The 25871-nt window shown below is 44.7% G+C and overlaps 1 protein-coding gene across 2 annotated transcripts in view; it reads left to right on the top strand.

The window, feature by feature from the left end:
• The first annotated feature begins 2218 nt into the window (after positions 1-2218).
• The window catches only part of snx30 (sorting nexin family member 30), a 66262-nt gene continuing 42609 nt past the window's right edge, over positions 2219-25871 (top strand). For both annotated transcript variants that reach the window (XM_060909261.1, XM_060909262.1), the window contains exon 1: positions 2219-2468. In XM_060909261.1, coding sequence (XP_060765244.1) covers positions 2328-2468 — 141 coding nt within the window. In that variant the 5' untranslated portion in view covers positions 2219-2327. The remainder of the gene's footprint in view (positions 2469-25871) is intronic.

Consider the following 25871-nt stretch of genomic DNA (forward strand, 5'->3'; position numbering starts at 1 on the left):
AAATAATAAATTGCCCATAGGTGTGAATGGTTGTTTCCCAAGCCCAGAAATGGGTTCGGTTGTGGCAGGAAGAGCAGCAGCGTAAAACTATGCTACAATTCATATGACGTGGATCAGTAGGGTCCACATGGACCCCAACCTGACAACAGTGCTCAACAAGGGAGAAGAAGTTAATAATGTTCTTCCATCCATCCATTATCTGTAGCCGCTTATCCTGTTCAACAGGGTCGCGGGCAAGCTGGAGCCTATCCCAGCTGACTATGGGCAAGGGGCGGGGTACACCCTGGACAAGTCGCCAGGTCGCAGGGCTGACACATAGAAACAAACAACCATTCACACTCACATTCACACCTACGGTCAATTTAGAGTCACCAGTTAACCTAACCTGCATGTCTTTGGACTGTGGGGGAAACCGGAGCACCCGGAGGAAACCCACGCAGACACGCGGAGAACATGCAAACTCCACACAGAAAGGCCCTCGCTGGCCACTGGGTTCGAACCCAGAACCTTCTTGCTGTGAGGCGACAGTGCTAACCACTACACCACCGTGCCGCCCAATAATGTTCTGTATACTGTAATATTTCTTTAAAATATACAGTAGAAACATTTAAAGCCATGGGCGGCACGGTGGTGTCGTGGTTAGCACTGTCGCCTCACAGCAAGAAGGTTCTGGGTTCGAACCCAGTGGCCGGCGAGGGCCTTTCTGTGTGGAGTTTGCATGTTCTCCCCGTGTCTGTCTGGGTTTCCTCCGGGTGCTCCGGTTTTCCCCGCAGTCCAAAGACATGCGGTTAGGTAAATATAGGATGGCCTGAGGTGCCCTTGAGCAAGGCACCTAACTCCCAACTGCTCCCTGGGCGCTGTTAGCATGGCTGCCCACTGCTCTGGGTATGTGTGTGTGTTCACTGCTTCAGATGGGTTAAATGCAGAGAGGAAATTTCACAAGTGTGTGATGAATCAAGTTGTGCTTTCTTTTCTAAATGCATCTTCACAGCATTTCTCTGGATGTGCCTCAGAACAATACTGTAGTTTAGTTTTACGCAGTTGAGCCAATGTCTTGCGTCAAGAAAAAAGCAAAAACGCTGGAAAATTAAAATCCTGTCTCAGTTCATTATTACAACTAAAGGGCCCCATACACGTTCAAAAAAGTCGTCAAAATTTTGTATCAAAATTTTGATACAAAGTTTGATCGTGTGTAGGGTGTTTTGATGTCAAAAATTTGATGTCAAAATTTTGAACCCAAATTTTGACATATCAAATCACTTTGATATTTTTTGAAGAGTCGTCAAATTATTGATGCGTGTGTGGGGGGCTTCATTGTTTGTTGACGCTTCAGACAAAAGATGATGGCCTCGCAAGTTTCAATAACTATCTTTCCAATTGCTTGCGGAGACGTTGCAGTCAGGAATTTCAAGTCTTCAAAAGAATTTCCAGATGCCAGGTACCTCAGTGTGATGGACAAGCGTTCACTTGGTGGTATAGATGAACGCATCACAGTGTCTTCTTTCAATATCAATGGCTTGACAAGGTCCAATAATTCATCGAAGGATGGGGCATCCATCCTAAGGAAATTACGGAAGTCCTCTGGTTCTTTGAGACGAAGTTCTCTGAGGAGGTTGACGTGACCGTACGTTCGCCGTTTCAAAAACCAGTCTTTCGACCATTTCCGTCGATGCCGAGGCGGTTCATTGTCCAAAGCGAACACGAGTGCTACGGCCACTGCTGCGTCCATGTCAAAGTTTTTGACAATACTGAATTTTTGATAGAAAAAACATTGAATCGTGTGTGGACATTTTACATCAAAATTTTGTATCAAAATTTTGATATCAAAATTGTGACGACTTTTTTGAACGTGTATGGGGCCCTTAAGTGCTTTTGTTCTTGTTGCAGATGGTGCGTTTTGTACAAATCTGGCAACCAGGGAGATCCAGGTTGACGTCCAGTTCACTCTTTTGTCCACGTGACCATAAACAAATCGTGGACAATGTTGGTAAATATATATATATATATATATATATATATATATATATATATTTTAAATCGGATATCTATAAAATAAGAGAAAATAATAGAAAAATACTACCAATGATTTACAAATTAAAAAAAAATCACAGTGTTTAATTATGTAATTATGTAGCGTGTTTAATTTTTTTTTATTTATATTATTTCCGCTTGTGCGTGGTGGACTTCCGGTAGTGCGCGTTGCCAGTCAGCTGACAGATGTTCACCGCTCGGGTTGATGAGGTGTTGCTAGATTCTCCAACCACCTGAGGGAGGGAAGATAAAGTGATTTCTTTTGTGGTGTATTTTTTTTTCCTTTCGCTTGCACAATGAGTGCTGGCACGCCAAAATCTCTGCCTTCTTCGGGCCAGAAATCTCTCCAGGACATCTGCCACCCGCTATCAGCCGAGGAGTGTGTCCTCACACCCAGCCCAGATGCAGCAAACACCAGCAGCAGCATCGGCCACAAGGTAATCGGTTCCATCCCTACAGCAGGGAACCCTGTCCTGATCAGCACACTGACACGGTTTGGGGCATTTTTCTTTTGCTCCATGATTTTATCAACCCAGTCTTTGCATTCTGGTTTGCATGTGTGTGCATGTGTGTGTGTATTTGTTTTGTGTTCACTCACTCACTGACCTGGAAAATCCAAACTGATCCTGAACCTAAACATTAAACCTCTTCTCATTTAATGTTTCTTGATAAACTTCATATAATTGTTCTTTTTAGCCTACACTCACATGGCACAGAGAATCAGATTTGGTTTGGTTTGGTTTTTGTTTCACGCAGCGTTGGTTGTCTGGATTGGCAGCCCATCCATTATCTCTAGCCGCTTTATCCTGTAATACAGGGTCGCGGGCAAGCTGGAGCCTATCCCAGCTGACTATGGGTGAAAGGCAGGGTACACCCTGGACAAGTCGCCAGGTCATCGCAGGGCTGACACATAGACAACCATTCACATTCACACCTACGGTCAATTTAGAGCCACTAATTAGCCTCACTTGCATGTCTTTGGATTGTCGGTGAAATCCATGCAAACTCCACACAGAAAGGCCTTCGTCAACCACTGGGCTCGAACCCAGGACCTTGGTGTGAGGCGCATCTCATTATCTCTAGCCGCTTTATCCTGTTCTACAGGGTCGCAGGCAAGCTGGAGCCTATCCCAGCTGACTACGGGTGAAAGGCGGGGTACACCCTGGACAAGTCGCCAGATCATCGCAGGGCTGACACATAGACACAGACAAACATTCACACCTACGGTCAATTTAGAGTCACCAGTTAACCTAACCTGCATGTCTTTGGACTGTTGGCGAAACCCATGCAAACTCCACACAGAAAGGCCTTCGTCGACCACTGGGCTCGAACCCAGGACCTTGGTGTGAGGCGCATCTCATTATCTCTAGCTGCTTTATCCTGTTCTACAGGGTCGCAGGCAAGCTGGAGCCTATCCCAGCTGACTACGGGCGAAAGGCGGGGTACACCCTGGACAAGTCGCCAGGTCATCACAGGGCTGACACATAGACACAGACAACCATTCACACTCACATTCACACCTACGGTCAATTTAGAGCCACTAATTAGCCTCACTTGCATGTCTTTGGACTGTCGGGGAAACCCATGCGGACATGGGAAGAACATGCAAACTCCACGCAGAAAGGCCTTCGTTGGGGGCGTCGTGGCTCAGGTGGATAAGGCGCCATACCATAAATCCGGGGACCGGGGTTCGATTCCGACCCGAGGTCATTTCCCGATCCCTCCCCCACTCATTTCCTGTCTCTACACTGTCCTATCCAATAAAGGTGAAAAAAGCCCAAAAAATATCTTTTTAAAAAAAAAAAGAAAGGCCTTCGTCAAGTGCTGGGCTTGAACCCAGGACCTTCTTGCTGTGAAGCGACAGCGCTAACCACTACACCACCTGTATTGGCAGCCATGTTTTAAATTAAAAAAAAAAAATCAAGTGACCATAAGCAGATCCTCTGCTCTTAGTGAGCCCTTGAATCTTCAAGGGTTTAAAACCCAAAATGCCAGGATCAGACGACACGACACGATATTTTTCTTTCACGATGGTCAGTATGTCTGCTCATGGTGCCAAAACTGAACCTGACTTGCAAGAAGTCAACTGAACACCTTTAGGATGAATTGAAACACCGTCTGAACCCCAGGCCTCGTCACTAACCTTAGTAATGCTGTCGTGGCTGAATGGCAAAAATCGCACTGCCAAATCTAGTATAAAGCCTTCCCAGAAGAGTGGAAGTTATGATTATAAGAGCAGAAAGGGAACTAAATCTGGAATAGGATGTTCAAAAAGCACAAGGGTGCAACGGTCAGGTGTCTACAAACTAGCCGTATAGCATATCCATATGGACACGAGTGTTTTACTGGGAAATGCACCGCTCGGCCCTGTGATGACCTGGTGACTTGTCCAGGGTGTACCCCACCTTTCGCCCGTAGTCAGCTGGGATAGGCTCCAGCTTGCCTGCGACCCTGTAGAACAGGATAAAGCGGCTTGAGATGATGAGATGAGCTACACCGCTCGTATTTTTCATACGTGCTCTATCCGGGACGTGGAGATCCAAAACTGTAACACACATCTCTGTGCCACTCAGGAAGAAATTGATAAATTGTTTTGATTAATTTGGGGGACTTTTTGTTTGAATGTGTCCTATATAATAAAAAGAAAATCACACGTTGGGTTGAAGATATGAAGTTTGTCTTTTTGTGTTGGCTTTTTTTTTTTTTTTAATTTATATTTCTCCATTCGGCTCGCATGATATCGAACAAGTCGAACATGAGTTAAATATCATGCTAGCTGAATTGAATATGTCTGATATACTACAAAAAAAAAAAAGCCAGCCAATATTATCAGGTCTTTTCAATTACATAATTTGGGCGACACCCTCTATTTCTGAATTTGGGCTTTTTCTGTCGTGATGCAGGGTAATTTGGGCTTTTCTGCTTTTTTTTTTTAGCTACAAAGTTATGAATAAATAAAGAAATCTGAGTATTATTTTCACCTTTATTGCAAAATGTCGAGGAGAACCTGGAGGAAAGGAGCGTGGGAATGAAAAAGCAAGTTTTGCACTGTTGTCGTCAAAGAGGCAAACCTGTAGCAGGCCTGCGACACGAAAGGTTTTTCAGTCACGTCACAAGAATCGGCAGCGCAATTCACAGGATGTAGTCCGGTAAAAGATCCGAGTTTAAATGAAAGGCCAATGTCTAAGACTATCATCAACAAGAGGACCAAGCTCCAAGTCACTGATTCCACCCACACTTACACAACTGCGTGGATTTAAGATGCAAGATCAGCTGTATCTTAAATACACACGGTTATGTCCTGAATAGCTCTCTTTTATTCAGTCTTTTACCTGATATTTAAATCACGGCACTAGATATCGGAGAGATATTGCAGTTGAGGTCAGATAATGTGGGATTTCGGGCTATTTCAGGTTTTTAAATGATACAAGAATTATTAGGCGAATTTAGCACAAACATTCTGGTTCACACTCCAGTTCAGAAGGTGGCGGTAATGCACCTAAAAGCGGTTTGCCAACTGCCATAAAACAATATAAAAGAAGAAGAAAGACGCTTTACTTAAAGGGCATATGACGCGGTACGCGGTGGTCCGGATCACCGTATTTTCCATACAAAACGAGGGCATTAATTAATTATTTTTCCTGGATTGTGGTCCGGTTCACCGTATGCTGTATTATATTACGATATAAATAAAAACTTACCAAAATCATACTGTGTTTGTCATTTAATACGAGTTTTTTTACAAAGTCGTACATCATTTGTTATTTTTTCTCAAACCGGAAGAGAAATGCATGCGTAAAACACACGCGCAATAAAAGATACCAGTTCTAACGCATGTAAAAAAGCGGGAGCTGCCACGAGGGAAGTGAAAAATAATTTTACCAACTTTCGTCATTATGTCTCAGGGTGGTTATGAACAGCTTCTAAGGAATAAGAAAAAATGTGCTAGAGACTACAAAGCAACAGAAGAAAGGGCAAAGGAAAGAATTTATTCTAAATGAGGGGAAGAAGTAGCTGAAAATTTAAAATTTATTTGTCTTCTGAACTTGGTGGTCTGGACCACACCTGAAAACGGCGTGGTCCGGACCACAACGGTAGTCCGGACCACCGCGTACCGCGTCATATTCTGGACCAATTTTTTTTTTAAATGAAAGAATGTCCCTTTACACACTCATCCAGAAGGGTAATTTTGCACAAGGCCATCTGTCGACAGCAGAAAAAAATAAAATGACAAAATGCGTCTGGAAAAATCCCAAGGGAGTCTGGAGCCAGAATCGTTACCTGCGGAAGCGCGAGCAGGCTGCGACAGCTTGCACGGTTTCAGTGCACAGCCTGTGTTAGCCTGGGCCCGCCCATCCTAAGTGTGACGCAACACGGGGGCCTGTTGCGAACTTAGTCTGGCAAAGCAAGCTATCTCCAGCTCTTCCAAGCTCCCGAAAAATCGGGAGCCAATCAACTTTGAGCATCTCCAATGGCCCTGGGTAGAGGCGTGTTCAAGGCAGTGACGTAGTAGAACTGCGACCGGAAGCCATAGATTGTTTACAGAATCTATGCCGGAAGCGCTTCATTCACTAGAAACATTACGAACATGGAGCAGCGGCAAGCCTTTGACACAGCGGTAGATGCTGTATTGAAAGCATTCAACGGGAAGTTCTCATTGAAAACGGAGCAAAGAGCAGCCCTGGAGGTATTTATCTTCTTCCTGTTACTCAAGCAGTTTCCGTCGCGTCACATACGTCAGAGGAAAGAGTGATGTGATTGGTTTAAGCTTCGTCACAGCCTTTTCTGGCTTCGACCAGTAGCAAACTGAGGCATTTCAGGGAGGCGGGTCAACCACGCGCTTTGGGAAACGGTTGGGCTTAATATCTTTGCCAGACCAATGCTCGCAGAGCTTTGAAGTTGCGTTAGCCAGACTAAGCCTGTGTAGACCAAGCGCTCCCATTTCTTTCTCATTGTCCGGTTAACGCTTAAAGGAACAGTCCACCGTACTTCCATAATGAAATATGCTCTTATCTGAATTGAGACGAGCTGCTCCGTACCTCTCCGAGCTTTGCGCGACCTCCCAGTCAGTCAGACGCGCTGTCACTCCTGTTAGCAATGTAGCTAGGCTCAGTATGGCCAATGGTATTTTTTGGGGCTGTAGTTAGATGCGACCAAACTCTTCCGCGTTTTTCCTGTTTACATAGGTTTATATGACCAGCGATATGAAACAAGTTCAGTTACACAAATTGAAACGCAGCGATTTTCTATGCTATGGAAAGTCCGCACTATAATGACAGGCGTACTAACACCTTCTGCGCGTTTCGGCAGCGCATTGATACGGAGCTCAGATATCAATGCGCTGCCGAAGCGCGCAGAAGGTGTTAGTACGCCTGTCATTATAGTGCGGACTTTCCATAGCATAGAAAATCGCTACGTTTCAATTTGTGTAACTGAACTTGTTTCATATCGCTGGTCATATAAACCTATGTAAACAGGAAAAACGCGGAAGAGTTTGGTCGCATCTAACTACAGCCCCAAAAAATACCATTGGCCATACTGAGCCTAGCTACATTGCTAACAGGAGTGACAGCGCGTCTGACTGCGTCTGACTGACTGGGAGGTCGCGCAAAGCTCGGAGAGGTACGCAGCAGCTCGTCTCAATTCAGATAAGAGCATATTTCATTATGGAAGTACGGTGGACTGTTCCTTTAAAACTATCCCTATGCCGTTCTTGAGGTCTCAAGGCATTTATAAACAAAGTGAGGTCACGGTTCTGCATACCTGCTTTTAAGCACGTCTGTCATTCTGTAGTCTAACATGATGACCATATGATGTTTTATCACACTGTAATCAGATCGTCCATGTGATGAGTAATAAATGTGAAAGCCTGCTGATCTAGCACAGCTTAAAACTGATTTGGCACGCACAGGATCACTAAAAGAAACATTTCTTGAAGTCATGTTTTGAGGCCACAGTTTGAGGTTGGTAATATGATGAGCGATAAAATTGCTGTTTTGACATCAGGGATGAACGGTCAGTGTGTTTACATGCACATAGAGAATCGAATTTCTGCCGTAGCTCGACTGAAATCGAAGTTCTAAATGGCATGGAAACACCTTAGCTCGGCTGAAATCGAACCGAACTGGATTTCTCGTAATCGAGCTACGCGACCTAGGCTACGTTCACACTGCAGGCTGAAGTGACTCAAATCCGATCTTTTCACCCATATGTGACCTGTATCCGATCTTTTATTGACAATATGAACGACACCGATCCGATTTTTTTCAAATCCGACCCAGGCCGTTTGGATATGTGGTCCTAATTCCGATTCCTATCCGCTCTTTTCATATGCGACTTCAGTCTGAACCGCCAGGTCGCATTCATCCGACTTACACGTCATCAACAAGCCACAAACGTCACTATTCTGCGCTGAAGTAGGCGGCGGGTCTCTCAAAAAAAGTTACAACAACATGGCGCATAATCATGGGCACAGATAGAGGGTGGGACGGGTGGGATTCGTCCCACCCAGATTTAAATTCACTTCGTTCGGTCCCCCCCACTTATAGGGAGGAAAAAACGTCTGTGCTGTCTTTCTTTGCATAAGGCAAACCTCACGGAAAAATCAAAAGACTAATTACCATTCGGTTTATTGAGGTGCACGGCAGTGTATACATAGTTGCAACAACTCACAAAACAAAACAAAGACTGATATTCGGTTGGTTGAGCTGCGCAGACTGCACAGGTTGCGAGCTCGAGCTTGGTTGCTATGGTAACCCACAACAAGTTTGACAGGCATATCGGGGTTGGGGTTGGTTTGCTGGCAGCTTTGTCCCCCCCAGTTTTTTGTCCCCCCCAGTTCAAAAAACGTATCTGCGCCCCTGCGCATGACGTCAATGCGAGGGACGCTTCGGGCTGTGAAGGTTCTGAATCTTCTCAATGGAAGGACGCAGAGGTTAGGGAGCTGATTTCCATTTGGGGGGATGCAGCTATTCAAGCTAGATTGGATGGGTCATACCGCAACTGGGCGGTTTTACTTCCGTAAACACTGGCCATGCTCACTGCGTGTGACGTCGTCGTATCCTGCAATGCGCATGCGGAACACTTTTAGGTCGCTTTTCGTTCATACTGAGGACCACATACAAGTCGCATATATTTGTTAATGTGAACGACCTCACAAAAAAATCGGATTTCACAAAAAAATCGGAATTGAGCATTAAGCCTTGCAGTGTGAACGTAGCGCTAGATTATGCGATTGTCTCCGAGCTACTTGGTGCATGTAAACCCTATCGAGCTACGTAGTCGAGCTACTTACTTCAGCACTGCCCCTTCCGGAAGTGACGAGTGACGAGACCACAAGCGGGAAACACAACAGCCTCGGTCGGCATGACAACAGTAGTAGTAACGAGCAGCAGAAGAGGTCAGGAGGAACAAGGAGAACGAACGTCGTCGTTCTTCTTGTGAACACGGAACTGATAACTTTGTTTATACTCTTGAATAGCTCTTCTTCATGACGACAACCGGAAGTGTACCAACACGATGGGGCGTGTAGCGCCACCTGTGGCTCGGGTGCACAATGTACCTCACACAATAGCTCGATTTCCTTGTGTGCATGTAGGATTGGATTTCTCTGGCACCCCTGCTGGGACCCTTAGCTCGATTACCGACAGTAGCTCGATTTGGATGTGCATGTAAACGCACCGACAGCAGGCCCGTGTTCAGCTCGTGGCCATGTCTTTTCGAGCTGCTTGTTGATTGTGTCATTTGGAACAAAGATGAAGATTTGGCTTTTAAAATTCTGCCATGGCTGCGGACGTCCAAAACGCTGCTGATTTAACACTGTCGGATGCAGATAGAAGAATTAAAATTGTGAACGACTATAGGTCAGAAGAAAAGCTGAACATTTTTGCTGCACCATCGTTATTCCCTCAAAGTTGTCCCTGGAAAAATAAAACCGCCTCATTATGATTTGTCTCTCACTTTTGAGGATGTAGGTTCAAGCCCACCTGCAGATATTTTGTCAGCTGTGTTTTTATTTGGCTAGTCTTACAAAAGCATGACAGCCTTTAAAATTTTTTTTTTTAATTTAGTATTTTCAGCGTAATATGGAACAAGCAAACAATAAAAAACTGACAAAGAAAAACCATGTTTGGGCACCTCAGTTTGTGGTGTTGATTTATATTATGACCACTGTCCTTAAAGGGTAGCCTGGCAAGCCAGACTAAATGTGAATATTTAGTCTGGCCTCGATCCGTAGACATTTCCGAAGCGGGTAGGAGGAACAAACCGCTGTCTTTCAAACTGTCTCTGTGCGTATAGGCCAACGCTCTGACCAATCAGCGCAACAGTGACTGTGACGTAGTCAGAGCGACAGAAAGCAGTGGGGGAGACCTTGAAATAAATAATTTTTCAAAATGCGTATTAATTAATAAACAGGTTCTAGATATTAAGGAGTTTGGAGATAATGACCACAAGTCTGGAGTCTGTACCACATACTTAACGTACTCATTTTTTTCCAAGTGTTTTTCAAGGGTTTGCTTAAACTGTTTTTGAGAGTTTTTATTTCGTGGTGTTTGGTGAAATAATTTCCCTTAAATTTAAAATAACGGGAAAATAAGAAACAATCAAAAAGTAATGTTTCAAAGCTGTTTATTAATTCTTCGTACTGCACAAACTAGCCCCATCCTTTTGGCTACGAGCGGAGCCAGCTGGTAGATCAGACTTTTGCCATAGCCGGTCGGCAAAACAGCGAAAACGTCCTTCTTGAAAAGGAATGAGCGGAGAGCCTCTTCCTGCTCATGTTTCAACGAAAACTCCAAGTCTAATTCTTCTAAAACTGATTCCAAAGCGGAGTCAAACGCGCGCTGTTCACTAGCCGTAGCCATCTTTCCTGTTGCGCTTTCTCCAGCGTCGCGCAGCTTTGTCGTCACTCCTGCAAAAGCCCGCCCAAAGAATCCAAACAAAAACCTTGCGTTGTGATTGGTGGGCACGATTTGATGCCCGGGGTGTTTTTGTTTATATGGTGCGAGGCTAGACCCGTTCGCTAGGCAAAAATATTTTTGGCCGCTAGGCGGTTGGGTCTAGTTTACTAGGCTACTTAAAGGGCATATTCTGGACCAATTTGGTGTGTGTGTGTGTGTATATATATATATATGTGTGTGTGTATATATATATATATATATATATATATATATATATATATATATATATATATATATATATATATATAATAATTAATTTTTTTTTAAATTATATGAAAGAATGTCCCTTTACACACTCATCCAGAAGGGTAATTTTGCACAAGGCCATCTGTCTACAGCAGAAAAAAATAAAATAACAAAACGCGTCTGGAAAAATCCCAAGCGAGTCCGGAGCCAGATTCGTGACATCACCTGCGGAAGCGCCAGCAGGCTACGAGAGATTGCGCAGTTTCAGTGCACAGCCTGCGTAGACCAAGCGCTCCCATTTCTCTCTCATTGTCTGGTCTTTTGGGAAACGATGAGTACTAATCCCATCAAGATTGGTGTTGCTACACCCTCCTACGATACATCTGTTAGCTATTTTAATAATTACGTGATAACGTTGAAGAAATTTGCAGAAAACCACCAGGTCGTTTTCTCATAAACAAACCAGCGCTGACGTAGGATTCAGAGGGAGGCGTCCCACACGCGACGTCACGAAAATCGGTGTTTCCCGGGAAATCCAAATGCCAGGTTTTTTCAGAGGCGGACCAATTCGCCTCAAATGGCTTGATTTTGATTTCAACTAAATTTTTCTGGTATTGCACAAGGTAAAAAAAAACTACGCAAAATGTGAGATATTTGACCAAAGTTTAATATAAAATAGGGGAATTACATTGATGTTGCTCCTGAATTTACCCGTGATATGCACTTTAATTGTTCTTTGTATCCCATGTTCAACTAGCGTCCTCTACCCCTTTGGCTTAAGCAGTTCATTTCTCCCATTTTCTGGGAAAGATTGCTCCTCTGGACCTGAAGCAGTATGTCCTCTCCATTGCATAGACTTCTTTAACTCTGTCTATCCACTGATTGAGGCTTGGGGACTCTGCTTTATACCAATTCATTGTAATTTTTACAGGTTGACAGCATTTTCTTCAAGCGTACAGCAGGCTTGTAGTACTTGAGTCCGACTCGTGCCCTAATTTTAAGGACTTGTGATTTGACTCGGATTTTTTCTTTATTTTTTGTAACATGCTATAATAATTTCCATCAAATCAAAGTCCTTCCCACGCCACGTGGTGCATAGGGCGGCGCCTGATGTCTGTTTCCGTAGCCCTCGGCTTCTCACCTATTACATAGCTAGGGTTACAGTGGGGGGGGGCTAGTCCTGTGGTAACCGCAAGAGGTTGACTCCGCACTCGCATCTGTATTGCAGCGTGCCTTGCCAGACAGCAGTAGGTTCCATTTTTATGATGGTCTTTGGTATGACCCGACCGTGAGTAGAACTTGTGATCTCTCAATCGAGAGGTGCACACGCTAACCACTAGGCCAGCTCGCGGTGCCATAATAATTTGGCATAAGAGATTTATATTTACATTAATTTTGTACTAATTTCATGCAAGAGTGTCCCACCTGTGTGCCTTGGCACGTGCATCAGAGAGACTCTTGGGCGCGCTCCGGACAGCGTGCACCCCAAGCGGACTCTCGCGTGCACGCCGTAAATGACTCGCACCTGCACAGGATTAAGGCGCAATCAGCACGCCTATATAAAAACTGTGAAAACACACTAACTTTGCAAAGTATTGAGTTGTGTTGCTGACACATTACCGAGCCTTATTCCTTGTTTTGTTTCTTGATTTCCTGTTTCTCGTCTACGATAGCCTGTTTGTGTCTCGCTCAACGTATTGCCTGTCTCACCGTTTTATGATTTTGCCTGCCGTTCTGGATCGTTTCGGTCTTCACTTGTATTAATAAACACGCCTTCTGTGCTTACATCCGTCTCCCAACCATCTCTGACAGAATACTGCACACTCCCTGATAGAGAACGCGCATTCACCTGTTCAGGAACAAACTAAGGCCTTCCTTAAAAAAAAAAAAAATCCGTTTCCTGTCCACCGGTGAGCAAAAAAAATTTTCAGTCGGGAGGGAGGGATTTTTTTATATATATATGAGAGAGATAAGAAATCGCAATGCTGTTTGCTTTTTCTTTCAGTACTTTTTTTTTATTACAAAAGCAGACACACATTTAATAAAATGACAGTTTAATCAACTGAAACTTGTATAAAAACTTTAAGTTAGCATTTTAAATGCTGACTGCAACATTTGCAAAACTTTTACAAAGGTACTTAAAATGTCCGACACACGGACTTTTTGTAGTTCTAAATCGACCATTAGGCCTAGTTCGGATGAAATTACACTGTTAAAATGATCACTGAATGATTTGTTTTTCTGAATCTTTACTATTTTGTTGTTCACTAGAATACCATTTTGCGATTTCACACTTAAGCAAATGTTTGAAAACTCCGGATCTCCTTCCTTCATGGTGGCTGCCGTTTTTTTTGTGCCGCACGGCGCATGTGCAGAGCTGATTCAGTTCAGAGTGCGCGCGCACTCGGCGGAGGCAGTAGTGTGTCTGGGCTGTCGGAGGGAACAGAAGCAGAGATAACCCTTATTTTGTCTCCGGTAAACCAGTCTTCTCTCGTTCAATTACGTGCTGGCATCAAAAGACACAGCTGGTTGTAAATGAAACCAAACTGAGTGGTTGGAGTGTATTTTCATACTCAAATGGAGAAATGTTCGCTGAGTGTGTAATTGTGTAGCCCCACTGCAGACCGTTGTCGTTGTTAATTCATAGCATGCTCAGCTGCGTGAATGTGTCATGCACCGAAAATAAGAGATTTACAAGCCAGGAACGCCTCATGATGCAAAAAAAAATTTTCAACCGCACAAATGGCACTCACCTGGCCGGTGGACCAGAAACAGAAAATTTTTTAATAATGGCCTAATGTTAAAGGAACAGTCCACCGTATTTCCATAATGAAATATGCTCTTATCTGAATTGAGACGAGCTGCTCCGTACCTCTCCGAGCTTTGCGCGACCTCCCAGTCAGTCAGACGCGCTGTCACTCCTGTTAGCAATGTAGCTAGGCTCAGCATGGCCAATGGTATTTTTTGGGGCTGTAGTTAGATGTGACCAAACTCTTCCACGTTTTTCCCGTTTACATAGGTTTATATGACCAGTGACATGAAACAAGTTCAGTTACACAAATTGAAACGTAGCGATTTTCTATGCTATGGAAAGTCCGCACTATAATGACAGGCGTACTAACACCTTCTGTGCACTTTGGCAGCGCATTGATATGGAGCTCAGATATCAATGTGCTGCCGAAGGTGTTAGTACGCCTGTCATTATAGTGCGGACTTTCCATAGCATAGAAAATCGCTACGTTTCAATTTGTGTAACTGAACTTGTTTCATATCACTGGTCATATAAACCTATGTAAACAGGAAAAACGCGGAAGAGTTTGGTCGCATCTAACTACAGCCCCAAAAAATACCATTGGCCATGCTGAGCCTAGCTACATTGCTAACAGGAGTGACAGCGCGTCTGACTGACTGGGAGGTCGCGCAAAGCTCGTAGAGGTACGGAGCAGCTCGTCTCAATTCAGATAAGAGCATATTTCATTATGGAAATACGGTGGACTGTTCCTTTAATGGCGCTGAAACAGCCACCGTCAAATGGTGCGGGGATTAGTACTGGACTCGACATGTGGTGGTTAGCGCTGTCACCTCGCAGCAAGAAGGTCCGGGTCCGAGCCCCGTGGCCGGCGAGGGCCTTTCTGTGCGGAGTTTGCATGTTCTCCCCGTGTCCGCGTGGGTTTCCTCCGGGTGCTCCGGTTTCCCCCACAGTCCAAAGACATGCAGGTTAGGTTAACTGGTGACTCTAAATTGAGCGTAGGTGTGAATGTGAGTGTGAATGGTTGTCTGTGTCTATGTGTCGGCCCTGTGATGACCTGGCGACTTGTCCAGGGTGTACCCCGCCTTAATTTCGCCCGTAGTCAGCTGGGATAGGCTCCAGCTTGCCTGCGACCCTGTAGAACAGGATAAAGCAGCTACAGATAATCAGATGAGATGAAGTCAATATTTGGTGTGAGATGACCCTTTGCTTTAAAAAAAAAAAAAAGTAGTCTTGGGTCCAATGAGTGCAGTTTGATAAGGAACTGAGCTGTAGGTTTTACTGAGCATCTTCCAGAACCAGCCACAGTTCTTCTGGACACTTTGACTGCCACACTTGCTTCTTCATTTTGCACCAAAACCCAGCAGCCTTCATTATGTTTTCTTTTTTAATCTGAAAAGTGTCTCTTGTGTAATATACTGCTCAGATACAAACATTTACAAGCTGGAACTAGACTGCATTTCCACAGAGAAAATGCAAAGCGTGCCTGCTCAGCTGGAACAGTGTGTCACCGGCAAACTGGATCAGACATGAGACCTTGTGCTGCAAAATCTTTTTCTTTTAAACACATGCTCTACAGATTGTGTGTGTATGGCTGCACACTAAAATTTCTGTTTAAAATGGCTCAACTCGCAGCGTGACATGACACGTCATGCTCTAAAATCTTTTATGTTTAAACATGATCTACAGCTGGTTCTGGGTAGATTTAACGGGGAGTGTGGCGTGGTTTAAAACCGAGATTTTAGAGCGTGCGGCGTGACGTGACTGGTTTTTCTCCCAAAATTCCATTCATTTGAATGGTGGAAGTGAATGGGAGGGGGAAGGGACGAGCGAAAAGAAAGCAAAAGAGGAGTGCGGGTCAGAACCGATTGCATGCATGTGTCAGGGGAACTGGTCTGAGGCATCACGAAGTTTGGTGGATCTCTGATGAAGCGTGTCTGAGCAGGACGAGTCGATTCGTGAGCCCCGTTCATTGTCTATGGGGGGAATGATAGGAGAACGGGTGCGTCGATCCAAAAGCTATCTACAAGCAGAGTACACTGATTTGAGGACACTGCAGATCGTTAAAAAAAGATTTGAGCGCGTGACGTGTCATGTCGCACTGTGAGGTGAACCGGTTTCAATTTTAGAGCACACAGGCTACACGCGCTACGCTAGAGACGACGATTTTGCGCTTCGTAATTCAGGCACTTTTTCCGTTCCAGTTTTACTAAATTCCATTTCAACACCGGTTTCAGGTTTTCCTGTATGACGGGCATATTTTAAGGACTGGGGACTGCTTTAAAACACTTTGTGTGGTAGATCGAAAACAAAGCAATACACTTGTAAATTACATTTTGATTTCTATTTGTAAGGTTTAATAAATGCCGAATTCATAAAAATCATCAGTTCTTAAATTGGCACATTCAAAAATTCAACAGACGGAATGCTTATTTTCTTAGTCTGGCTAACGTGACTTCAAAGCTCTGCGAGCATTTGGTCTGGCAAAGATATTAAGCCCAACCGTTTCCCAGAGCCCGTGGTTGACCCGCCTCCCTGAAATGCCTCTGTTTCCTACTGGTCAAAGCCAGAAAAGGCTGTGACGAAGCTTAAACCAATCAGATCACTCTTTCCTCTGACGTATGTGACGCGATGGGGCTAACTGGTAGATTAAACTCTTACCGAAGCCGGTCGGGAGCAAGGCGAAAGCGTCCTTCCTTTCAATAAATACCTCCAGGGCTGCTCTTTGCTCCGTTTTCAATGAGAACTTGCTCCATGTTCGTAATGTTTCTAGTGAATGAAGCGCTTCCGGCATAGATTCTGTAAACAATCTATGGCTTCCGGTCGCAGTTCTACTACATCAGTGCCTTGAACACGCCTCTACCCAGGGCCGTTGGAGATGCTCAAAGTTGATTGGTTCCCGATTTTTCGGGAGCTTGGAAGAGCTGTAGATAGCTTGCCTGGCCAGACTAAGCTCGCAACAGGCCCTCGTGTTGCGTCACGCTTAGGATGGGCGGGCCCAGGCTATTATTTTCTAGTTTAATACAAAGAATTTTGTAAATTTTATTCATTTTCCAAAGAGTCGTTTTGGTGAACTTCTCATTTATACTACCGTTCAAAAGTTTGGGGTCACTTTGAAATGTCCTTATTTTTGAAAGAAAAGCACTGTTCTTTTCAATGAAGATCACTTTAAACTAATCAGAAATCCACTCTATACATTGCTAATGTGGTAAATGACTATTCTAGCTGCAAATGTCTGGTTTTTGGTGCAATATCTCCATAGGTGTATAGAGGCCCATTTCCAGCAACTCTCACTCCAGTGTTCTAATGGTCCAATGTGTTTGCTCATTGCCTCAGAAGGCTAATGGAGGATTAGAAAACCCTTGTACAATCATGTTAGCACAGCTGAAAACAGTTGAGCTCTTTAGAGAAGCTATAAAACTGACCTTCCTTTGAGCAGATTGAGTTTCTGGAGCATCACATTTGTGGGGTCGATTAAATGCTCAAAATGGCCAGAAAAATGTCTTGACTATATTTTTCTATTCATTTTACAACTTCATCTCATCTCATTATCTCTAGCCGCTTTATCCTGTTCTACAGGGTCGCAGGCGAGCTGGAGCCTATCCCAGCTGACTACGGGCGAAAGGCGGGGTACACACTGGACAAGTCGCCAGGTCATCACAGGGCTGACACATAGACACAGACAACCATTCACACCTACGGTCAATTTAGAGTCACCAGTTAACCTAACCTGCATGTCTTTGGACTGTGGAGGAAACCGGAGCACCCGGAGGAAACCCACGCGGACACGGGGAGAACATGCAAACTCCGCACAGAAAGGCCCTCGCCGGCCACAGGGCTCAAACCCGGACCTTCTTGCTGTGAGGCGACAGCGCTAACCACTACACCACCGTGCCGCCCCATTTTACAACTTGTGGTGGTAAATAAAAGTGACTTTTCATGGAGAAAACAAAATTGTCTGGGTGACCCCGAACTTTTGAACGGTAGTGTATATGAAAATTTGTCTCTTTTTCTTTTGTTAGTTTTAAAACTTGAACAATTATAAAACGACGTCTTGTCTGTCGTCCCCCTTGACAGATCCCACCGCTGTTTAGGCTCAAGTCATTCAACTTTAGAAGGTTAGAGTAATATTACAGGAAATGAATAAAAATGTTACTTAAATTTTCCACCAAAGAAAGAATATAATGACTAGTGAACTAATTGACCCTTCCACACCAGCGAGAATATTCAGGACGCTTTCTTTCGTCGGCTGTTATGCAGACCTTCTCGTTGCTGATGATTGATTTCAAAGCAGTGAAATGTTCCTCAAACAGACGTGGTACGTATATCTCCCGCAACGTCTGTGCCTGTGGTCAAGTTTCACGATAAACGGTTTCGGCTTACCGGTCTTCTGGAGAGGAATATCTGCAACTGTACACGTTTTTCCAAAATCGAGCACAAATCGTTCCCATAGGTCTTTGGATTCAGTTCCCTGAACATATGTTTTAAGCGTCACCGGTCTTGGCCCATCGCCGGCATCCGTACCACTGCCGGTGCTAGGCCTTGTCTTGAACTTGGGTTCTTTGGATCGTTGGTGTTTTCTGACTTTTCAGGTGGTCTTTTATCGTATCGAGGCGCACATAATCTATCGAGTGTTGACAGTATTTGCAAAATAAAATACCACTGTTTTTCATATAGTTCATCAGGAAATTGATTCACTCTTGATGCATTTGATGTCCGTACAGGCGCTGATCGTTTCACGTGTTTAAATGCTGGTCCGGTCGCCATTTTTGTTCACTTGGGCACAGCAACGTAAATGCCGGTTTCGATCAGAGCAGCGACGCTATTGGATAGGACACCCAGCTCGGATACCAAACAGCTAATAGCTGGGTTTGACGTGACGTCACATCCGCCTCGTTAGTTATTCAAAACTTTACCTGGTGGTCAACCAAAGCTCAGTTGACAAAGCGTTTGTACGGAGAAGGTGCTTTGCTTGCATGAAAAACGCCTTACGCTTGCGTTGTTTTAGGTTGTTCGAATCAATCAAACCGTCAAACTGAAGTTTCTTCAGGGTTCCGCATGAACTAATAAAGGGTGAACAAACAGGATTTCACAAAAAGACGTAGAGAAAGGTGGCGTTTGAACCTCTCGCTGAAATCGAAGGGAGCAGAGTCGAAGCATGCTCGAGTTTGCAGTGATCGCTTGGCGAAAGGTTTGTACTTCCCTCTCGGCTGCGTCCTTAGTGTTTTCTAAGTACTTTTCTTGCTACGTGTCGTTATTTTACGATACTTTTTTTTTTTTTAGTCACGAAGCGCTGAAGTCCCCAGCTGTTTCTTTGTTTCCTCCTCACTCCTTACAAAGTCCATGTGCATGAAGGTCGCGACCATGGGCGTCGCCACCATTGAATGTGAAGGGGACGTGTCCCCCTCACATTTCATAATTCTTCGTTTGGACCCCCCCCACATTTAACATAAAATATGAGTTCACCCAGCGCCGTTTCATTGCTTCGTGAAAGAATCCATTCCACTTGATCGATAAGAGAATACACAGAGCACTGAAAATCCACTCCGGGTTTTCCGGGCGTTCCCTACAACAGCTTGCCGCGCGCGAGTGAAGTGAATCTCGGCGCGAGCACAGAAATGTTGGTGCAGCTGCTGGAAAGTGGAGGTGGTGACGTCATCCCCATTGCAACCTCACAATGTCTGGCTTTTGCTAAAACCGTATTCTTTTGTTATACGCCCTCAAAATTAACCCTAGGCCACGTTAAATTAATATTCAACTAAACAGTGAAATAAGCTTAGCCTAATGGGGTATTCTTGGTTGATGATGAATTGTTTGCAGTATTTGCTCCCAGACACAATGGACATAAGGACATTCTTTACAAAGAAGCGGAAAGTCAGTCAAAATTTCCCCACAGGACAGGTTTGTTTTTTTTTTTGTCCCAATGGAAATGTTAGTGCAGTTAGCTGGCTAGTCAATGTTAGATGTATCAGCTAGCTTAACGTTAGCTATCATTTAATTCAAACCCAGTAGGCCTGCCTTAGGCCAAGTTTACATTAGACCGTATCTGTCTCGTTTTCTTCGCGGATGCACTGTCCGTTTACATTAAAACACCTGGAAACGCCGGGAAACGGGAATCCGCCAGGGTCCACGTATTCAATCCAGATCGTGTCAGCTCCGGTGCTGTGTAAACATTGAGGATACGCTGATACGCTGTGCTGAGCTCTAGCTGGCGTCGTCATTGGACAACGTCACTGTGACATCCACCTTCCTGATTCGCTGGCGTTGGTCATGTGACGCGACTGCTGAAAAACGGCGCGGACTTCTGCCTTGTATCACCTTTCATTAAAGAGTATAAAAGTATGAAAATACTGCAAATACTGATGCAAATACTGCCCATTGTGTAGTTATGATTGTCTTTAGGCTTGCCATCCTTCCACTTGCAAGTGGTAAGTGACTTGCGCACAGCGGCTCAGTCCCGAATCACTGCTCGTGCACTTCACTCGCGCGCTCTGTGAGCTGCGCAGGGCCGGAGTGCGCACCCTCCAGAGGGCACTCACTGTTCAGGGCGGAGTGATTTGGAGCGCAGCCGCTGAGGAGGAAGCGATGAGCCGCACTGACACGTTTCAACTTGCGTGCCGAATTAGTCATGTGATTAGCGTATCCGTGTATTGGCGTTGCTGTGTGCACGCGAATCGTGTATTGGCGTTGCTGTGTGCACGCTAATCGTTTTTAAAAACGTTAATCTGATCCGCTGATACGGTCTAATGTAAACCCCACCTTACTGTAATGCCAAGAATGAGGTCAAGTCTGCTCTGATGATATTTATTGATTCCTTGTTTTGTCTGGTCTTTGGCAGTTTTCTGGAAAGTAAGATGGGAAATCAGTGTATGGGGAAGGAATAGTAGAAAGGAAAGTGATGGGGAGAGATGGATGTTATTCCAGGTGGATTGTGAAGGAAAGGGGGATAAAAGTTATGAAGTGGTAGAAATTGTGGTGGCACCAATGTAAGAAGGAGTTCTATCTATAAATCTATTTGTGATACTAATCTGTAAATGCTACTGTAGTACCACCATTGCATGTAGGTTGACAAAACTGCACTTGTTCATTGTGTGAAGTTCTCTTTAATGTGTCATTGCTTGACCCAGTGTAATTTTGTTATGAAGACTGCATGATGCCATGCCATTTTTATGAGTATCGATAAATCGGAAAAAAGTAAAAGGCACCCACTAAAGTCACTGTTGGTGGTGAACAAAACTGCACCTGTTCATTGTGTGAAGTTTTTATGTGTCACCGTTGCTTGACACAGTGTGATTTTGTGTTATGAAGTTTGCATGATGCCATGTCATGCCTGTTCATTGTGTGAGATTATGAATATTCTTATTTTTAAACATACAGTTGAGTGTCGCTATTGCTTGGCCCAGTGGCATGTTGTGTTATATCTAAAACTAAATAGAAAACACAAAATAAAAAGTAAAATGCACCCATAAAGTCATTGTTGGTGATAAATTGTCACATTCATCTTATTATCTTAGGCAGAGCGGTGGGTTTAAAAACAGGCTGATGAATATATGGACTCGTTGAATGAGGACTTATTGTTGAAAATTAATTAAAAATTTTCTGGCGGAGGACCCCCCGCCAGTGTCCCCCCCCCCCCCCCCCCCCCACATTAAAAATGCTTCTGACGCCCAGCCGTACAGTTACAATGCGCCGTGATCACGTCTCCGTCCTGTTTAACTAAGATCCAGGTCTTTTAAAGGGGTTTCTGATCTTTGTGAGAGATAAGAGCCAACACAAGTGAGAATCAAGCCAACTGTTGGTTGCTTACACTTCAACTCGCAGCACTCTCTGACCAATAGCTGGACGACCTCAGGGCGCGTGGCTTTGTTGACAGATTTTGGTCCGCTTACTAAAATGTACAGTGTGAAAGCAAACCGCACCAAAATGAAAAAATAAAAAAAACATTTGGTTCGGACCAAAGCAAGTGAACTATCGAACTATCCTGGTCTGAATACACCCTTAAGTATTGAGTACTAGTACTGATACCATATGGATATACGGTACTGTAATAAATAAATGGCGAACCTGAGATGAAATGGTCACTGCACAGGCGCCAGTGATCGTTCTTTCCAGTCGGTACCCATGCCTTGTTGTTGTTTGGATCGGCCCGGCTGATAGCAGCAATCCGTTTTGCACGCCTGTCAGGGTCCCGTGGCAGCCTATGAAACTTTCTTCCCGATTTCTGACCTTTCCTGTTGTGGCATTTATATGCCACACAACTCTCCGGCATTGTGGCACGGTAATATTTGCAGATTTGGGCGAAAAACAACGAAAGTCAGTGTCGGTAAATTGCGATGGCGGAAATATGGCGTCTGTTTTACAATCTGGATCGGCTGTGACGTCACATGCAAGTGGACTATAGGCACGCGATTTATGCACGCTACGGGCGAGCCTCGGGAATTCCCCAACGAAGTTAAAGGCGAAGTCCGACACTGTAATGGCTGCTTTGATACAAAATATTCAGTTTTAATTTGTGCAAATAAACTTTTTGGACATTTCGGTTTCAAATACTGGATTCCGGGTTTTCCGTCCATTTACCGCTATCGTGGAAAACCGTCATCTCTACACTATGCACAGTCCCCACACGCAATCTGTAGACCATGTAAAAAAGATTTTGCAGCTCGAGCTTTCATTTCTGATCCAGTTTCTGTCCGTCACACTTTGTTCCAGCTGATCAAGCACACTTTGCATTTTCTCTGTGGAAATGCAGTCTTGTTCCAGCTTGTGCTTTTCTTTTTAGCATCAGAGACATTTAAAAACCTGACAAATTCGGTAAAAAAAAAATACTTGTAAACAGAGAATATAAACAGCCGACTTGCTCCAAGCGACCACTACCTGACGTCATCGCATACGTCAAGCCCATCTGGCGTTTTAAAGAAAGTTCATTTTTCTCGAGCGCTGTTTGGTCTCTGAAAAATGCAAGATTGATTTTATTTTTTGAAATCTGCGACTACTTTTAGGGTGTATTCAGACCAGGATAGTTCAATAGTTCACTTGCTTTGGTCCGAACCAAATGTTTTTTTTTTTTTTTTTTTTTTTTTTTTTTTTTCATTTTGGTGTGGTTCGCTTTCACACTGTACATTTTAGTAAGCGGACCAAAATCCGTCAACAAAGCCACGCGCCCTGAGGTCGTTCAGCTATTGGTCAGAGACGACACGCGCACAAAGCGTTAAGTTCAAAAGTAGTCATGGAGGCTTTCCGTGCTGTTATTCTTTTTAATGTCATCAAAGCTATATGTTTTTTCCAGTTTTTACTGTTTTCACAATTGTGCGATTACTATGCTGTTGTACAAGTAATTTATCAACGACTTCAAAGGGCAAGGCGGCTACGGAGGATAGCGCTGATGAGCGCACATCATGTTGTGACAGTTCTGGCTCTTCACGCAAGACGGAGGAGGGATGTGTCGGGATATTCGCCTTATCCATCGTAATAGATGAATTTCTTTTTTGCGTCGCTAGTACCGCCACTTTTTGAAAGAATGTCCCTGATTTTAATGTAGGTCTGACGGAGTTTCTTCACTTTTAGCCGACATTGTTCTGGGGAGCGCGTGAACCCCTTCTCCTTCATTTTCTCACTGAATACAGCAAACACGTCGGCATTTTTGTGTGTTCTCTCCAAAAGCTCAGATATGTGGACATCTGCCCATATATCCACAAGGGTACGCGTTTCTTCCTCGGCCCACGTTTGCCCCCTACTCATTTTTTGTACTCTGTAGTCTAGCCGACCACTGGTCTGAATGACTGAACGACTGTTGTAAGGTTCCCTTGACAACCGAAACAGTGTTTGCACTTTGCGGTGGAGTGTCAAGACTCTGTTTCTCATAATGCTCGACAAATGACGGAAGCTCCCGAGGTACAAAAAAGCAAAACTGTCGGATTAGGTCCGGTCTGCTTTCACACCTCCAAAAGATCCGCACCAGGGTTCCTTTGGTCCGGACCGAGTCCGACCTTGCAGCTCGGTCTCGGTCCGCTTGTTTGGTCCAGACCAGAGTTCGGTGGTTTGTATTCAGACCAACCCAAAAGATCCGGACCAAGGGAAATTTGCTTCGTCTGGTCTGGACCAAACAACGTAGGTGTGAATACGCCCTTCCTAAAATTTGAGAATAAATTCACTGGAGGATCCCTTGAAGTATTTTATTCCCTACATCCTTCAAGTGCAGCCATAGACCCTGCAGTCATCCTTTCACTGTACCGTTCAGCTCCATCACTAGTAGATGATTGACATGGAGATGAATCCGAGCCACACGACTACGTCGTAATGCTGTATTTTCACAGGTAAATGAAGCATAAAGCCGCATCCCAAGACTTTGACCTGGGGCTTTTTCTCTCTCTTCTGCTCAGTCATCATGAGGAAGGAGTAAACCATGAATTGCCCATTTTGACCTGTTTTACTTCCTCGTGAAGACTGTACACACGGTTTTAGTTCATTAGTCATGTAGAATATTCAAAGCAAACTCTGAACGCTCTGTTTTGAAATCCAAAGTGCTTTTGCAGACACCCTGGACGTCATGAATGAATTGCCTGGCGCTCAGAAGCCAACGTTCTTTCCAAAATGCTGCCGTTCCAGACCTTGCTTTTTTCTTTTTTTTTTCTTTTTTTTGTGGTTTTCGTTTAGAGATCAGGCTGGATGGTCTCATAGCTGACTTCCTGTTTAACATGAGATTGTATCTTGTGGATTTAATTTGCTTAATAGCAAGTTTCTCTTCCATCTTGTTGCACTGCAGCTTGTACAGATCTGCAGCTGGACAGTGTCAATACATGGGGGGGGTAGTTTGAGTTTTTTTTCTTTATGTGGGCATGTAGTCAGGAAAATGCTGTCACCGTTTCCAAAGAATGAGGATGTTGGCGAGAAGAATCTGTTTTTGCAGCAACTTTTTTTTTTTTTTTTTTTCCTTTGCCTCAATAGAGGTCTCAGTTTGTCTTCAGTGAAATGTTCCGTGTCCGCGTGGGTTTCCTCCGGGTGCTCCGGTTTCCCCAACAGTCCAAAGACATGCAGGTTAGGTTAACTGGTGACTCTAAATTGAGTGTAGGTGTGAATGTGAGTGTGAATGGTTGTCTGTGTCTATGTGTCAGCCCTGTGATGACCTGGCGACTTGTCCAGGGTGTACCCCGCCTTTCGCCCGTAGTCAGCTGGGATAGGCTCCAGCTTGCCTGCGACGCTGCACGGGATAAGCGGTTATGGATAATGGATGGATGGATGGATTTTCGGTCTCCAATCCCCACACACACTGTTTTATGAAGGTTTTTGAAGCTACCTTTTTAATTTTTGTGTTGGCAGAAACCGTCTCGTCTCGTCTTCTTCCGCTTATCCGGGACCGGGTCGCGGAGGCAGCAGTCCAAGCATGGAAGCCCAAACTTCCCTTTCCCCAGACACCTCAACCAGCTCCTCGGGAAGAACACCGAAGCGTTCCCAGGCCAGCTGAGAGACATAGTCCCTCCAGCGTGTCCTGGGTCTTCCCCGGGGCCTCTTCCCGGGGGGACATGCCTGGAACACCTCCCCAGGGAGGCGTCCAGGAGGCATCCGAAAAAGATGCCCGAGCCACCTCAGCTGGTTCCTCTCAATGTGGAGGAGCAGCCGCTCTACTCCGAGCTCCTCCCGAGCGACTGTGCTTCTCACCCTATCTCTAAGGGAGCGCCATAAATACTGAGATCACAGCATCAAATTATGCATTGCCAGTTTGCCCCTTTCCCAAATCCCAGCACACGTTGCATGCTGGGAACTTCCAGTGGCTTGGCTTATGTTGCCGATTTAACGGTACAAAAACAAATATCGGGCTATAAAATAATTTTCTATGTTCAAATATGGGCGGCACGGTGGTGTAGTGGTTAGCGCTGTCGCCTCACAGCAAGAAGGTCCGGGTTCGAGCCCCGTGGCCGGCGAGGGCCTTTCTGTGCGGAGTTTGCATG

The sequence above is a fragment of the Neoarius graeffei genome, chromosome 25 (assembly GCF_027579695.1).
Source record: "Neoarius graeffei isolate fNeoGra1 chromosome 25, fNeoGra1.pri, whole genome shotgun sequence".
Classification (NCBI taxonomy): domain Eukaryota; kingdom Metazoa; phylum Chordata; class Actinopteri; order Siluriformes; family Ariidae; genus Neoarius; species Neoarius graeffei.